Consider the following 16,177-nt stretch of genomic DNA (forward strand, 5'->3'; position numbering starts at 1 on the left):
TAATTGTTTTTGTTCCATATAAATATAGCTTTGATTACAAAAAAAAAAATAATAATAATAATCACATTTTCTTTCAAATATTTTGAGCTTAGAAAGTTTGTTTGTTTTAATTTATTGTGAAATAAATATCTTATGCTTTTGCTAATGCTTTATACATATTTATTTAATAATACAGTAAAAACCGTAATATTGTGAAACATTAAAATTACTTATTAAATGTTTTATAATGTAAACATTTGTATTTTAATATATTTTTAAATGAATTTTTCCTGGATTCTCTGATGAACAGAAAGTTCAAAACAAAAGCATTTATTTGAAATAGACTTAATATATAAATGTAATTTCTAAATAAAAGTATTAATTTCTTAAAAAATTGTTTGACCGACTTTGATACATTTTGTAGCAATGAAACTAAATAAATATTTCTAAGAGTGTATTTTCTTTTTATTAAGAGTTTGCAGAATAGTTACTTTTTCAAAAGTAATTTGACTATAGTTGGACTACTTGAAACTATAGCTGCGTCCCAAATGATGTACTATGCACTCATACACTATGTACTTATGCACTATGTACTCAACCGTGTAATGTATGAATTATATCAGGTTCTTTTTTCATTCATAATTGGAGTCTGATAGCCCCTCCCCCTTCGCCACACGATTAAAGCTGCGACCGTTGAGTGCATGAAGGGTTACACATTCCACACTTATTATAGTTATTTAAGTGCATCAACTAAGTATTTAAAGTGATTTTTATTTTTTGGAATGTTCAGTGTGAACAAACTACTTGCACTATTTATACTACAAAACAGCATAGAACACTGCATAAGTATGCAATTTGGGTTGCACTGCTTGAATAACTTGTAATTCGTAATTCATATTAAGAGTTAGATGGAGGCATGCATATGACAGCTCTCATTGGTTTTGGATTTGAGTAAACTGACAGCTGAACTTCTGTCCTGTGTGAATTGATTGACTGGTAACATCTCTCAGGAGTACTTGAAGCTATCAGATGTTTATAAGATGTATGGGAGTGATTGCCATGACATCCAGCTCACCAACGCTTCCTCACACGGCCTCTCGCTTGCCCTTGACTCAGCTGTAACTGCCCACCGTGAGGTACCATAGCTGCTCTCTTCTTGCTGCTTCTCTCTTTTAAACGTATTTTCCTTTCTTCATACCTATAGTGCTACTTATGTGCTGTAGATATTTGTTGGCTTTGCGTCATATACAGCACATGACCAAAACCAAGCATTATAGTACTAAGGGTCATGCTCGGAAATGAGTGCCATTTCCAGTTTAATAAGGAAATGTATCATAAATATTCTGACAAAGAATGTGTTAAAGGAATAGCTGAGAAAATGAAAAATTGCTAAAAATGTACTCAGCTTCAGGCCATCTAAGAGGAAGATGAGTTTGTTTCTTCATCTTAACAGATTTGGAGAAGTTTAGCATTACATCACTTGCCCACCAATGGATCCTCTGCAGTGAATGGGTGCCGTCAGAATCAGAGTCCAAATAGCTGATAAAAACAATACAATAATCCACATATAAACCACACTACTCCAGTCCATCAATGAACACCTTCTGAAGTAAAAAAATGTTTCTATAAATCATTAAGGCATTTTAACTATAAAATGTAACTTTTTAACCATAGCTATTGGCAAAAAATACCAAAAATACAATGCAGTGAGAGTGATTACATTTTCAATTCAATTCAATTCAAGTTTATTTGTATAGCGCGGGATGTAAATCCGGTGGCAAAACAGAGAAACAAATAGAGACATCATTAGCGTACCAGCTGTTCCAACCAAGTAAAATGAATTAGTTTAACCCAAGCTAAAGAATAATAATGCGCATTTGATCAGATATAACTGCAGTCACAAATAATGAGATGCATTATTCAAATGCTTGGCGAAAGAGATGTGTCTTCAATCTAGATTTAAACTAGAACCCCGAACATTATCAGGAAGACTATTCCAGAGTTTGGGAGCCAAATGTGAAAAAGCTCTACCTCCTTTAGTGGACTTTGCTGTCCTAGGAACTACCAAAAGTCCAGTGATTTGTGACCTTAGGGAGCGTGATGGATTGTAGCATGGTATAAGGCTAGTTAGGTATGCAGGAGCTAAACCATTTAGTAAACCATGATCATTTGTAACTGATACGGAACATTTTCAGCAAATTTTCATTTATAAATGAACTACTCATTTAATAACCTGCATTGTGACATCTCAACTGAAATACAATGAATGTTATATTTGAATTAAAATTCAGATAAAAAAAGTTCAGATTAGCGTTATCATAATTAAAACTTTTAAAAACCGTTTCATTAATTGAAGGTGGGAAAGATAAAAAGGCATGAATGAATTGACTGATCAATCGATCGATTGATTGATTAATTGACAAACTAACTAACACAAGTGGCACCTGTTTTATAGAATGAGCCATTACTCTAGGCTTGATGCAATAAAGCAGTATCTTACATGTTCGTTTTTTTTTTTTGTCCTAACCAGATGCAATTTTTCATTCTTTGATTGCAGATAGCCCTACTTATCGAGAAATCTTATTTTTCACTATCTCACTCCACATAACTGTAAATTAAACAACAAATATGTTCTGATTGTCTGTTTTCGCTTTAACTTTAGACAGATAAATTACTGTACAGTACCTGCTGCTGGAAACTTGTTGCATTGCATCTAGTTGGGAGCTGATGTTTATGCATTAAGTAAATGGAACTGAAAAGCATTGTTAAACTTAATTATGTGCTCTAGTTGCCAACTTTATAACTTCTCTTTCCTGCTCCGCTACTTCTTGTTTTTTGCCCTTCTGTCTGTGTCCGCATGTCACTCCTGAATGTCAGGAGTATGTGACCATCGGCCAATTACACCAGATCTATGGGATGCCGAAGGTGGAGTCTTCCCCTACCTCACCCATCCAATTACTTCAGTCTTCTCTCGCAGACTCCGCCTTCTCCTACCTCCCCTCCCCTCACGGCTCCTCTCTCTCTCTCTCCTTCGAGGTGTGTCTCTCCTCTGTTCTCTCTTGTTTTATTCTTGGTTAGGGCTGGGTATCGCCAACAACCTGTGTCATTCAGTCATTGAACGAATCCTTCAGTTGCTCATTAACACTCTTCTCTTTCTCTCTCTGGCATTCCACCGTTCCACCTCTCTCTCTCTCTCTCTCGTGCTGTCTGTGCTTATGGATGTGCTGCGTGTGTTAAGCGTCAGTCGGACTGGGGCAGGCCTCAGATGCCCGCTCTAAATTTAGAGCACTGGTACTCTCCTCTTCCCCTCCCGGCTAAAGCTTTTTCATCACGCAAACCTGTGCAGGTAACAGCCAGAAGCTCAGCTCTCTTTTACTCCCTTCTGCTCTTCCACATTTTCACACTTCATCTTCATAGGCCTCTTTTATATTGATGTGTCTAAGTTTGTTTTTGTGGGTGTTTTGCATATTTGTAATTTTTTGGCTCTCGATTCTTGTTCAAGGTCTCAAGGTTTCTATCTTCTGTTGTTGTACTGTTGTGTGGAGAACCATCTAGAGCAGATTCCTATTGTTAAAGGAATAGTGCACCAAAAAATTACAATTCTGTTAGTGTTTACTCATGTTGTTCCAAAGCTGAATGACTTTGTTTCTTAAATGGGACACAAAAGGAGAAGTTGAGCAGAATGTCCAAGCTGCTGTTTTCTGTTAAAGAGTAGAAGGGGACCAGAGGCTATCAAGCTTCACAAAGGATGTGAAAATACATAAAATTTGTCTTTATTGTTTCATGATTTGATTTGATTGCAATTGCGATTATCATGTCAACGATCCGATTCAATTCAGTATCACAATGCATCATGATAAAGCTGCACATGGCTACATTTTCATATAAATTTCATTGCCTGCCGCAATTGTCTCTAGTGCACACACATGCCATACATATGTAAGAATCATTTCTGAAATGTTTATAATCGATTCAGAAACGTTGAAGAGAGAATCGCAATGCATCAGAGAATCAATATTTTCTCCCACCCCTAATAAATGACAGTTATTTGTGAGGAACAGACTGAAGTGATTATGTTGCTTGACAGACGTGGTCACCATTCACTTTTATTGTATGGAAAAGAGCAGCAGATTCTGCTAAATAACTAATTTTGTTCTTCATAAAAAAAATTTTTTTCAAAGATATGAGAGTGAGTAAATGATGACAGAATTTACATTTTTTTAGTAAAATGTTATTTTACACAAAGCAACTTTTTACTGGTCATGCATGTTTGTTAATGGATTCTGAAGTGAAGTGTGTTAAACTTTAGACACAATTGTACAAAATGTTGGGGTTGGGATTTTTTTCAAGATTTTTTGATGAATAGAAAGTTCAAAAGAACAGCATTGATTTGAAATACATTTCATGACTGTCAATTTTGATCAATTTACTGCATCCTTCATAAATAAAAGAATTAAATTAAATTAAATTAAATTAAATTAAATTAAATTAAATTAAATTAAATTAAATTAAATTAAATTAAATTAAATTAAATTAAATTAAATTAAATTAAATTAAAATATCCTACTTACCCCAATTACAAAAATGTATGGAACATAAATCATTCAGTATAAAGCAGTGTGTCCTGTTTAACAGTTTACCAATGATAATATAATTAAAAACAAATGTTAAAGATGTAGTTCACTCAAGTTCATTTCATTTATTAAAAACTGTGTACTATAAGTCATACCTAAACCATATGATGGCTTTTCTTACTGAACATATTCTTTTCCACTGTAGCTTTCGAATCTCTATGAAATCGCTCTGAAGCATGTGTGAAATCAGTCCAGTAGAATGGTGAGACATCATAGCTGGGATGACATAGTGACCAGGAAGTTTAAAAGCACATGCGGTGGAAACAGCATCAGCTTCTGATTAGTGAAGGAAGTACTTCCTTCAGGGATGCAGGAAGTATAGAAACGAGACTTAGAGTCTTGTTTCCTCGGGGAACCATGGTTGCATACGTGACCTGGAGATGTTCACCTTCAGGAACACACTCTGCATTGGGATGCTTTGGGAATGAGAATACCCACTCCGCCATGCTTATAAATCCCTGCCTAGAGTGGAACACTACACAGAAAAAGTTGCACTTCAAGCTGTTCAGTGTCCATGTGGAGGGAGCACTGGACTGGAGTATGGTCTCAACATCCTCAGTTGAGAGGCCGGAAGCTATGAGCTGTGCCCTCTCAGGGGCCACACCCACAGTTTCCAAAACTCCAGGCAAGGGTGAAGGATTGAGCCCACCAGCATGAGAGAGGAGGTTCCTCCTCATGGAAATCTCCAAAAAAGAGCCGTCAAGAAGGGCCACCAGGTCCAAGAACCATACTCGGCCCGGCCAGAACGGGGCTAGTAGCAGCAGACAAACCCCGCCCCGGTGCAACTTACAGGAACAAGAAAATCGGGAGCTGGATGTGTGAGGGAGAACCGGAATGGACAGTGTGAGATCTCTCAAGATGCAAACAAGTTCACTTGGGCCTGGACAAACACCCTCCAGTTCTGCTTTACCACCTCAAGGTGGAGCCTTCATTCCCCGGGCCTTAGCCCCTGCCTCGACAGGATCTCTTTTCCCTGATGAGGTGCCCAGGGATGTAACCTGGTCTCAAGGAGAGGAGATTTCCCTGGGCCAACAAAAGGATCTGATGCACCAGCCTGTATAGGGGACACGACCACTGATGTGTTGACTTCTTAGGTCTGGGTGTTTCAGTGCCTGAAACATGACCAGCATCTCCAGGCAGTTGATGTGCCATGACGGCTTTCCCACAGACCCTGGGCAGAGCAGCCACTCATGACAACCCCCCAGCCTGTGAGGGAGGAATCCGTCGTTAGCCTCACGCAATGAAAAGGAGCCCCCAAAACCAGGCATTGAGACAGGAACCAAGGTTTCATCCACATGTCTAAGGCACATAAGCATCGCCTCGTGACCTTGATCATGTAAAGTGGGTTGCCCCTCGGGGAAAACCCCTTGGTCCTGAGCCTCCACTGCTCAGCAAGCCAAAAGATATCACGTTTGACGCGGCTGCCATCAGACCCAACAGTCTCTGAAACTGTTTGACAGTAAGTGACTGGCCTAGGTTTACCCTCTTAATGGCTTTTAGGATCGACTTGTTTCGAGCAGAAGACAGATGTGTCTGCATTGTTGCCGAATCCCACACCACGCCCAGATAAGTGGTCCCCCCAGATAAGTGGTTTGGGGAAGTCGTGGCCTAATGGTTAGAGAGTCGGACTCCCAATTGAAAGGTTGTGAGTTCGAGTCCCGGGCCAGCAGGAATTGTGGGTGGGGGGAGTGCATGTACAGTTCTCTCTCCACCTTCAATACCATGACTTAGGTGCCCTTGAGCAAGGCATCGAACCCCCAACTGCTCCCCGGGCGCCGCAGCATAAATGGCTGCCCACTGCTCCGGGTGTGTGCTCACAGTGTGTGTGTGTGTGTGTGTGCACTTTGGAGGGGTTAAATGCAGAGCACAAATTCTGAGTATGGGTCACCATACTTGGCTGAATGTCACTTCACTTTCACTCTGTTCTGGAGAAAGCTCACTTTTCTTGCCATTAAGCCTTAACCCCAATTTTTTTATATGGGCTTGGACGGCATCTCAATACCAAACTTCCATCTGTTCTGACTGAGCTAATTTCAACCAGTCGTCTGTATAGTTTAGTATGTGAATGCCCTGGAGTCACAACATAAGTTCTCAAGACAGACAGAGACACAGAGTGTTTACTGAAGAAAAAAAAAGCTGACGCTGTTTCCACTGCACATGCTTTTAAGCTTCCTGGTCGCTACATCATCCCGCATATGACATCTCGCCACTCCATTAGACTGATTCCACACATGCTTCAGAGGCATTCCCGAAGCGTCCAAACACAGCGTGAGTTCCTGAAGGGGAACTGAATTTTGTGTTGAGCTACACCTTTAAATCTTAGAGATACTATGTTTATTGATGTAAACAATAACGCAGTTTCACAGTAGTAGCATGAAATGCAATACTTGGACTTACAATGAATATTTCTGGTCTGAAGGTGTACCGCTCTCGACTGGACAGTGATACCAGCCAATCCTCACTGAGACCAAAAATCAGCGCTGGTCTGTCCCCCACATACACTACGGCTACACTGGGACGCAACACTCCCGCCAGGGTAAATAATGCATTGAGACTATTTTAGCACCATGCCAGAGTAAATTCTCTCTGTTACACCCCTGCCAAGGTAAATAGTGCAGTTATCAGAATCTCCTGCATCATTTAATGTGGTAATTAAGCTCCGTTCTTTATCGTTAAATATGCTGGTGGAAATAATTGTTTGTTTTATTTACCCAGAGTCCTCTGATGGTAGCCAACAGCACCGGGAGTCTCCCACGCAACCTGGCAGCCACCCTTCAGGACATTGAGACCAAAAGGCAGCTGGCTCTTCAGCAAAAAGGTAATGAGAAACACAGCAGCTTGAGAGCTGAGTGTAAGATCAACATAAATGGCTGATGAGCCATCAAACTTCAAGAAGTTGCTCAACTAAAAATGTCATTATTTACTCACCCTTGTGTTGTTCCAAATCCACATGCTTTATTTAAATTTCCACATTAGTTTGATTTTCCATATTCATAGTGACAATAGGATGCTAGTTTCTTCTTTGGGTGTTGTCTTCCTTAGTTGTCTTTTCATTTTTGATCATCAATCATCTTTTGTTGTCCCTTGCCCTCAAACAGAATTCTTGCCCTCCATGTTTGAGTCATCCTCCAGTACGGACAGTCCCACAGGTAGAACGAGCTCTAAGTAGCATTGGACTGCCCTTCATCGTAATCAGCATCCTCATTAATTCTAACTCAGCATTTTGTGCACTTCCTCCCCCATTGGAACGGTCTTGCCTGTGTCCAAATGTTCTTTTACCAAGGTTATTTTCCACTGATGGCATAGCTGTGCATGGATTGAATCATGATATCAGTGATAATCTTGTAGTTTCAAATATTTAAAGTACTTTAGCTGCACTACCAGTCAAAAGCTGTACACACTTGAATTTGTTTGTGGTGATCTCAAAACCTTATGACCTAATTTAAGGCTTATGCTGAAATGCTTGTAAATATTTTTTATGCAAATATAAATTGTACCTAATTCAAATATAAGACCAGTGTAATTCGTTTTTAAATTATTTGATTTTAATTTTTAATTTGTTCATATTTTAGTGGTTACTATAAAATTCCTTAATGACAGGGAGCATTTTTTTATTATACTTTTAAATTACTTTTTTATTATTATACCTAACTTACAAATAAATAAAGACTAAAAATTTTTTTAATTCATTTTTTTTATTTTTATATACATATATTTTTAGTAAAGCTTCAATATAAAACCAGTGTAATTATTTTATTTTATTTTATTAAAGCTCAAATATAAGATTTATATTTAATTTTCATTTTTAATATGTAAACATTTTCTGACCTCTACATAATTGGGAATATATATATATATATATATATATATATATATATATATATATATATATATATATATATATATATATATATATATATATATATATATATATGTTTAATTAGTTTCATCAGTTTCATTAGTTTTTAAATTAATAATATATATATATATATATATATATATATATATATATATATATATTGTTTAACATTAACATTTTATAGATAGATAGATAGATAGATAGATAGATAGATAGATAGATAGATAGATAGATAGATAGATAGATAGATAGATAGATAATTAATGTTGACATAATTCCAGTACTTTTTCAAAAATATAGGAAAGAATGAGTAGAGGAGTTTTGACTGGTAGCGTACAAAGGAATCTTGATCTAGAGTTATTGCTTGGGCTGTTTATTCAGTGCACATACGTTGCATATTTATATGTGTATGTGTGAGGCATGATGGAGCAAATTATGGGCAAACTGTGCCATCCTAAATGGATGTGCAGTCACTTGGGTTTCAAAGCACTTTATACTCCAATAGAGGGTTTGGCAGCTATATTTGATCTATAAAATGCTTAACTTTTTCAGTTTTGGTCACATTTAGTTCTCTGCATATCCTATACGTGAAGTTGACTTTCATATGTGTGGTTTTTTTTAATAATCTACATCAGGCCAGCAAGTGATTGAGGAGCAGCGGAGACGTTTGGCCGAGCTGAAGCAGAAAGCTGCAGTAGAGGCGCAGTGCCAGTGGGAGGCGCTCCATGGCTCTCAAACGCAGATCAACAGTCCCTTTTCTTCAACCTCGGGGCCAGTCGTGCACCACTCCATCCTGCACCACACGGCGCCCTCTTCTGGGGAACAGCCTTATGACACCCTCAGCCTGGAGAGCTCGGACAGCATGGACACAAGCATCTCCACTGGAAACAACTCGGCCTGCTCTCCTGACAACATGTCCAGGTTCAACATTTCCATGTACTTTCCTGAATCACTTTCTCTGAGCGCTTAGCCAATGGCTCTGTGACAGAAATTAGTGGCGGCTCTGTGGTTTTCTCTCCACATGCCTGTCCCAAGCTAAATGATCTACCATCTGCTTAATGGCTTTCACTAAGTATAATCCAATTTGACCAATTACGCTTGCAAAGTGGACTTCATAGGGTGTTTAAAGTGACACTTTAGTGTAAATTAGATTTAATATTTACCCATTTATTTTCATTTTAAACATTGCATTCATCAGTAATTGGGAGGGGTTTGAGTATGACAAATTATATTACTTTATTTATATATATATATATATATATATATATATATATATATAAATGAAAAGTATTTTAATATACATATTATATCTTATATAAAATTATAATAAACACTACTGTTGAAAAGTTTCGAGTCAGTATGGACGTATTAAATTAAAGTGACAGTTTTGTCATAAAATAAATGTTCAAATATTGATATAAAAACATTTTAGATTGTAATAATATTTCACAATATTACAGTTTTTACTGTATATTTAAACACATGAATGCAGCCTTCATGAGCTTAAAAGACGTCTTTAAAAAACTAAAAGAAATATTTTGTATTATTTCATACTTTTGACTGATGTTCTCTATGTATATTTAAAATAATTTTAAATGTATTTTATTGTAACACTATATGTATAGTCTGGTTAAATATTATATATTTTTTCTTTTTAATTATAATGTAATTCATAATAGTGTTATTAATTATCCTACTGGTCCCAAACAGTTTGAACTATAATGTATATTGTAATTTTATATAAGAAATAATATTTATATATTTTTAAATAAATATAATGTGTTATACTGTCTGTTATTATACATTTATATTATATAACGTCCATGTGCAAATGTGTAAAAGAAGGTTTATTTGAGATAAATTCACATGCATGTAGTAACTCTGTGAATCAGGATGCAGCGGCCGTGCTTCATCCCGCCCCCTTTCCCGTGAAAAGCAAGAACAAATGAACGGCTTTGATGCTTGAGGCTACAGATCAGGTTGTTTCTGGGTTAAACGGACTGCGTGAAGACACCTCTTTAAGCTTGTAGGTTGTTGCTGGGTTAAAAGGGCTGTGTTGAAATGGTCGTCTGTTCAGTTTCCACTTAACAGGGACAGTCAGAGCTCACATAGGACTAATTGGGCTTGCAAAAATGTCAACAATCGAAAAGGCGTCTTCCATAAACATATGCCTGAGGTTTTACTGTTTGCTTATCCACCCTTCCTGTCTCTGCTTTTCACCATCCCCCTTGATGCATATACGAATAATCAATTGTACTCGTGTAAACCGTACGTATATATGGCAGTTAAGTGTCCTTGTATACTTTCATCAGAATTTGACATTCATAAATAACAGATGAGACAAAGGAGAAAGGAAGTATAGGTTGTGGAAATTATAATGAGGTGCAAATACCAGCACGTGACACCAGGGCTGAGTGAAAATCAGAATTCAGTTCATGAGTGTGATTTGAATTGAATTGGTCACGCTGCAGAGCATGTTGGAGTGGAATTTGATTTGGAATGACAAAAAAAGAGAAATGCACTTAATTGTAATTCAAAGAATCTTCACATAACTGATTTTCTTCTACACACACACACACAAAAATAATAATTTATATGGTAAACCTGCTTTGTATTGTTTGTCTACATTTTTAAAGACGAAATTAGATTATTCTGGGAAATGTTGGGGATGACGTGCATCAGAGTTCATAAAGTAAAAGTTCAGCTATTAACATAATGTAATATTTTGTATATGCATATATAGAAAATGTATCTATGTTTTCATTTATTGATTATTAAAATTAATATTAATTTTTGACATGTAATTTTCTGCAATTGCTTAATGTAATATATGTTTAAAAAGATTTTAAAATGTTTTTGAAAGACGTTTCTTATGCTCATGATGCTCAGATGAAAAAAGGAAAAACACTAATAATGTGAAATATTATTACAATTTGTAATATATTTTATTCCTGTGATGCAAAGCTGAATTTTTCAGCATCATTACTCCAGTTTTCAGAGTCACGTGATCCTTCAGAAATTATTCTACTATGCTGATTTGCTGATCAAGAAACATTCTTATTATCAATATTAAAAACAAACCATGATAGATTTTTTTAAGGATTCTTTGATGAATAGAAAATCATATAAACGGTGTTTATTTGGAAAAAAAAAGAAATATTTTGTAACATTATAAATGTCTAAATAAGTATATATGTCACTTTTAATTAATTAAATGCATCCTTGCAAAATAAAAGTATTAATTTATTTTAAATAAAAAAAGTAAAAACAAATATCACAAACCCCAAACATTTGAACAGAAGTGTGTAATTAAGCACTAAAAATATGAATTTATTTGAATGTCATTCCATTTCAATTTAGATTCAAATATCCTTAAATTCCAATCTGGATTCAGGAATTGATTTTCAAAGACATTCTCATTTCAGTTCTGAATGGGCCACGACCCAGACGTTGTAAACAAAAGCCTGTAAAGTACAGTGAAGCGGTGGAGCAGTGGAGCTGGACTGGAGCATGACAGCTTTGTAAACAGATGCCCTTCAGCTGTTTCTCTCTCAGGAGAGAATTAGTTTACTTGAAATGTTCTCATACAGTTTGTTTACGCTTGTCTTTATAAAGCCTCAAGCTAGTCTGGGACTCTTCTCTAGAGGAATCCATTACTCATTTTCTTTTTCTATGTTTATAGTCCGCATGTGCTTCATTTCATGTTTCACGGCAGATTTTCATGCTTGTACTGTATGTGCAATCCAGTTGTATTTTCATATATGACGAAATGTTTCGTAATCCACCGTTCTCACTGCTACTGGTCTCCATTCCATCATTCACCAAATAGATCACCGAGGGGTAAAATCACTGAACGCTTGCGCAACTTTCGCTTGAGTATTTAAATGTTTGCTGTCCGTCTCCGTTCAAAAACATATAGTGAATTCCCCGCTATACCGCTAATGACTTTGACTGATGTAATGTTTTATGTGTTTCACAGTGCCAGTTGTATGGATGCGTTGAAGATTGAGGAGATGGAGAAGATGTTAAAAGAGGCACAACTGGAGAAAGCTCGACTCATAGAGTCCAGAGTAAGTCATAATATCAGTATACAATCGATACAGTAACCATATTCAGCTTTTCTGCCTCCCAGCCTTGTCTAGTAACATCTGCCTTCTTTTGGCTGCAGGAACGAGAGACTCAGACCCGTAAACTCATGCTAGAGGAGGAGAGAAGAAGAAGAGAGGAGGCGGAGAAGAGACTGAAGGAGGAGACGATACATAGAGAGCAGCTGATAGAGAAGGAGGTGAAGATGAGGGCCAAAAACTTCTCTCAGGTGACGAGTCCATAGTGATTCTACTAGAACCGTCAATTTAATGGATTCATTTTGCAATATTTATTTACTTAAAGATGTACTCTTTGTATTCATGTTGGTTTCATATGGTTATTATGATTTTATACCATTTTAAAGAAAAGCTTTAATTGCAGTTTAATTTTAATTTTAAAAAAAAATCAATTTAATTACATAGTCATTCATTTTTAATTTCATTATAAATTGTATTTTAATAATTTTCATTAGGAATTTAATTTAAACCTTTATATATAGAAATATTTATTTTATCTTGATAATCTATATATATATATATATATATATATATATATATATTATACAGTTGCGATCACAACTTTACAGATGCTTTGTAGAACCTCCAGATTTATAATAATTTTATAATTTAAACAAAATAAGAGGTATCAAAAATTGCTTGTCAATTAGTACTGCCATGAAAAAGCTGTTGCATAAATGTAACAGATGTTTGCACGTAGTCCACAAGAAAGAATAACTGAAAAATATAAACATTTTGTAAAAATTGGTAATATTTGTTAAATTTAAATAGTGACGTTTTGTAGATTCTGCGAGATGTACACTTACGAACACATTTCTAGAAATATAGTAATTAATAAAATGTAATTAAAATGTATTTACATTCTACAACCTGAACTGTCATTATAAAGGTGAAATTATCATGTCAGAATTTTTTTTTTTTTCTGTTTCTGCATGTTGGTTATACCACTTAATTGATTTGGCCGCCAAAAGCTTTTCAGACATTAATAAGCAGTAAAGTTTTTAATGTTTTGTTATTTTTTAAATGAGAAATAATAATAAATGATACGAACTACTTAAGGTTTTATTATGAATAATAATCATTTATTTTTTTATTATGTTATCAATACAGTTATATCACCCTGACCATATTTTAGAAATTAAAAACATGTTCCTCGTGGAAGATGTGAGTTCAAATCATTGTATGCATGAAGTATTTTTTTAAATCAATTTTGAATAAATTAATTGATAGGATAAAAAACAACAACAATGTAATTAATCTTTAAATAACCAAAGCGTTAACCACATGTTGTTGATTTCCAGGCCCGCCCGATGACCCGATACCTTCCCATTCGCAAAGAGGAGTTTGACCTCCGTACCCACATCGAGTCCTCAGGTCACAGCGTGGATACGTGCTACCATGTGATTCTCACCGAAAAGATGTGCAAGGGCTATCTTGTCAAGATGGGAGGAAAGATCAAATCCTGGAAGAAGCGCTGGTTCGTCTTTGATCGCCTTAAAAGGACATTTTCCTATTACGCCGGTAAGTGCGCCGCAGTGTCGCCTTCCAACATCCTCCTTACTGTGCACTATGCTAATGCTGCTCTATGAACATGTCGTTATGCTTTCGTCGCCCTGAGGTTGGGGAAAGAAACGAGGGCAGAACAAAGAGTGGATTGTGGGTGAATCCAGCAGTGGGGGGATACGGATAATTAGTAATTCTTAAGCTCACAGTGGCTGCCATGATTTCCGATAGCCTCGGGTTAGCTAGGGGCATACAAATAACCAGAAGCCCATCCGCATGCTATCTGATGCTGATGAAATCTGCCGCAATGCTGAGGAAATCGTGCTCATCACCCAGCCGTGGCGCTTGGCAAAGCGTGAGCTCTCGCTCTTTATTTCTACGCGGACTGAAAATGAAGGGGTTGCACCGCAGTAACAAGGTCACATCGGTGCTTACCAGATCATTATTCTCGAGGGGGGTGGGGGCTTATTTGTTTTTGAAACCATCGCTGTGCAAAACATGTTAATCAGTAGTTTCGTCTTGTTCTCCAGTAAAAATACTTGGAAATGCTTGTTTTCGGGGAACATATACGCTTCAGCTTCTTGAGTTAATTTGTCTTATGATGTTTTCAAACAAAAACAATGCAATAAAATACTTATTAAGGGAACGATTTTTCGCAGGGTGACATCTCTTTTTCTCACATCCGCAGATAAGCATGAGAGCAAATTGAAGGGCGTCATCTACTTCCAGGCTATCGAGGAGGTTTACTATGATCACCTGCGCAGTGCCACAAAGGTACGAGCCCCTATCAGATAAAAACCCCTCAGCTCACATCTCCCGCTGTTTTACTGCTCTGCACTCCTGTTGCGCCATTTCATTTGATCTTTTTCTGTTAGCTTCTTTCTTCTTTTTTGTCTGTTATGCTGTAACTCTGCTGTCAATATTCCCCGCCCTTCTTTTTCTTTATTCTTTTGCTTTGCCGACTGTTTTCACAGAAAGGATTTTTCAATCTGAATTTGGCAAACGTATGTATCACTCTTCACCACTATCACCCTATCCTGCATGTTTGCTTAAGAGGAAATTGCTCTAATTCGTGCATTTTTCACACACTTATTCCCTCGTGACATATTAACATACCTTGTCTACTGTTGGACTAATTTCACCTTCACTTGGTGGATATTTTTGTGCAGTTACTGAGGATGAGAGTATAATGTAATTTACTAGTTTCTTTACTACTCCCACCTGTTGTGGGATACTAAGTGTGTGTATAACATAATAGCCCCACAGAAGCAGTTGTGTAGTGTATTATACGCCATCAGCTTTGTGCTGTATAATGTAATAGTTTAACAGGAAACCGTAACATAATTTACTCCTTGACAGTGTCAGAATCATTTGAAGAGATTTGTTTGTCCATTGCATGAACGGAGTGCTCTTCAACATTGAGTGTTTTGGTGAGGAGAACTCACCCCCTGCTCAACATCTGTATTAAAATTAGAGGTGGTAATAATTAATATTTTGTTAGTAATTGAATGGAATGACTTTCGATTAATCCACTTTAGCTCAAGAGAATTCTGGGAAATGCACAACGGAGTGCACGCTGTTGCTTGTGCTGCATGCGACGTAGAATTATGTGATGAATTATTGAATACTACCAGCATTACTTTTAATAGATATTTAGAAATATCTACAACATTACCAAAAAACATAAATTTTTCTACATCAAACATTAACTTAAGTTTAAAATCAGATCTTAAATATGATATGAAATATGTATATAAGGTGTGAAATATACCATGAACCACATAACAAAATTTGTGCATTATCCATACACGTTATTATTATTATTATTATTATTAAAATTAGTAAATTATATTAAACTATACCAATTGGATTCATACTGAATATATGCATTAAAATACTTATAATAGTAGCACATTTCTTATATTTATTTATTAGCGTATTATTACATGTATTTGTTATTATATTCATTAGGATTAATAGTTTAAATATTAGTACATATCCAATGTTTAATTTATTTTTGAATGTATTATTATATTTAGCATAATCACTTTAAATGTAGCTTGACTAGTTGACTGTAGTTATTAAATATGTGCATTATA

At 36.1% G+C, this 16,177-nt stretch overlaps 1 protein-coding gene across 20 annotated transcripts in view; it reads left to right on the plus strand.

Moving 5' to 3' along the window:
* Nucleotides 1-16,177, plus strand: part of LOC132122829 (pleckstrin homology-like domain family B member 1) — a 68,595-nt gene that overhangs the window by 50,484 nt on the left and 1,934 nt on the right. For 6 of the 20 annotated variants that reach the window (XM_059533277.1, XM_059533283.1, XM_059533290.1 and 3 more), the window contains 12 exons: nucleotides 990-1,115; nucleotides 2,857-3,015; nucleotides 3,218-3,325; nucleotides 7,033-7,149; nucleotides 7,329-7,431; nucleotides 7,712-7,762; nucleotides 9,108-9,408; nucleotides 12,452-12,542; nucleotides 12,641-12,787; nucleotides 13,877-14,096; nucleotides 14,767-14,852; nucleotides 15,053-15,082. In XM_059533277.1, coding sequence (XP_059389260.1) covers nucleotides 990-1,115; nucleotides 2,857-3,015; nucleotides 3,218-3,325; nucleotides 7,033-7,149; nucleotides 7,329-7,431; nucleotides 7,712-7,762; nucleotides 9,108-9,408; nucleotides 12,452-12,542; nucleotides 12,641-12,787; nucleotides 13,877-14,096; nucleotides 14,767-14,852; nucleotides 15,053-15,082 — 1,539 coding nt within the window. The remainder of the gene's footprint in view (nucleotides 1-989; nucleotides 1,116-2,856; nucleotides 3,016-3,217; nucleotides 3,326-7,032; nucleotides 7,150-7,328; nucleotides 7,432-7,711; nucleotides 7,763-9,107; nucleotides 9,409-12,451; nucleotides 12,543-12,640; nucleotides 12,788-13,876; nucleotides 14,097-14,766; nucleotides 14,853-15,052; nucleotides 15,083-16,177) is intronic. The other 14 variants (XM_059533279.1, XM_059533295.1, XM_059533284.1 and 11 more) reach the window with 11 other exon arrangements.

Source organism: Carassius carassius, chromosome 41 (genome assembly GCF_963082965.1).
Source record: "Carassius carassius chromosome 41, fCarCar2.1, whole genome shotgun sequence".
NCBI classification, from domain to species: Eukaryota; Metazoa; Chordata; class Actinopteri; order Cypriniformes; family Cyprinidae; genus Carassius; species Carassius carassius.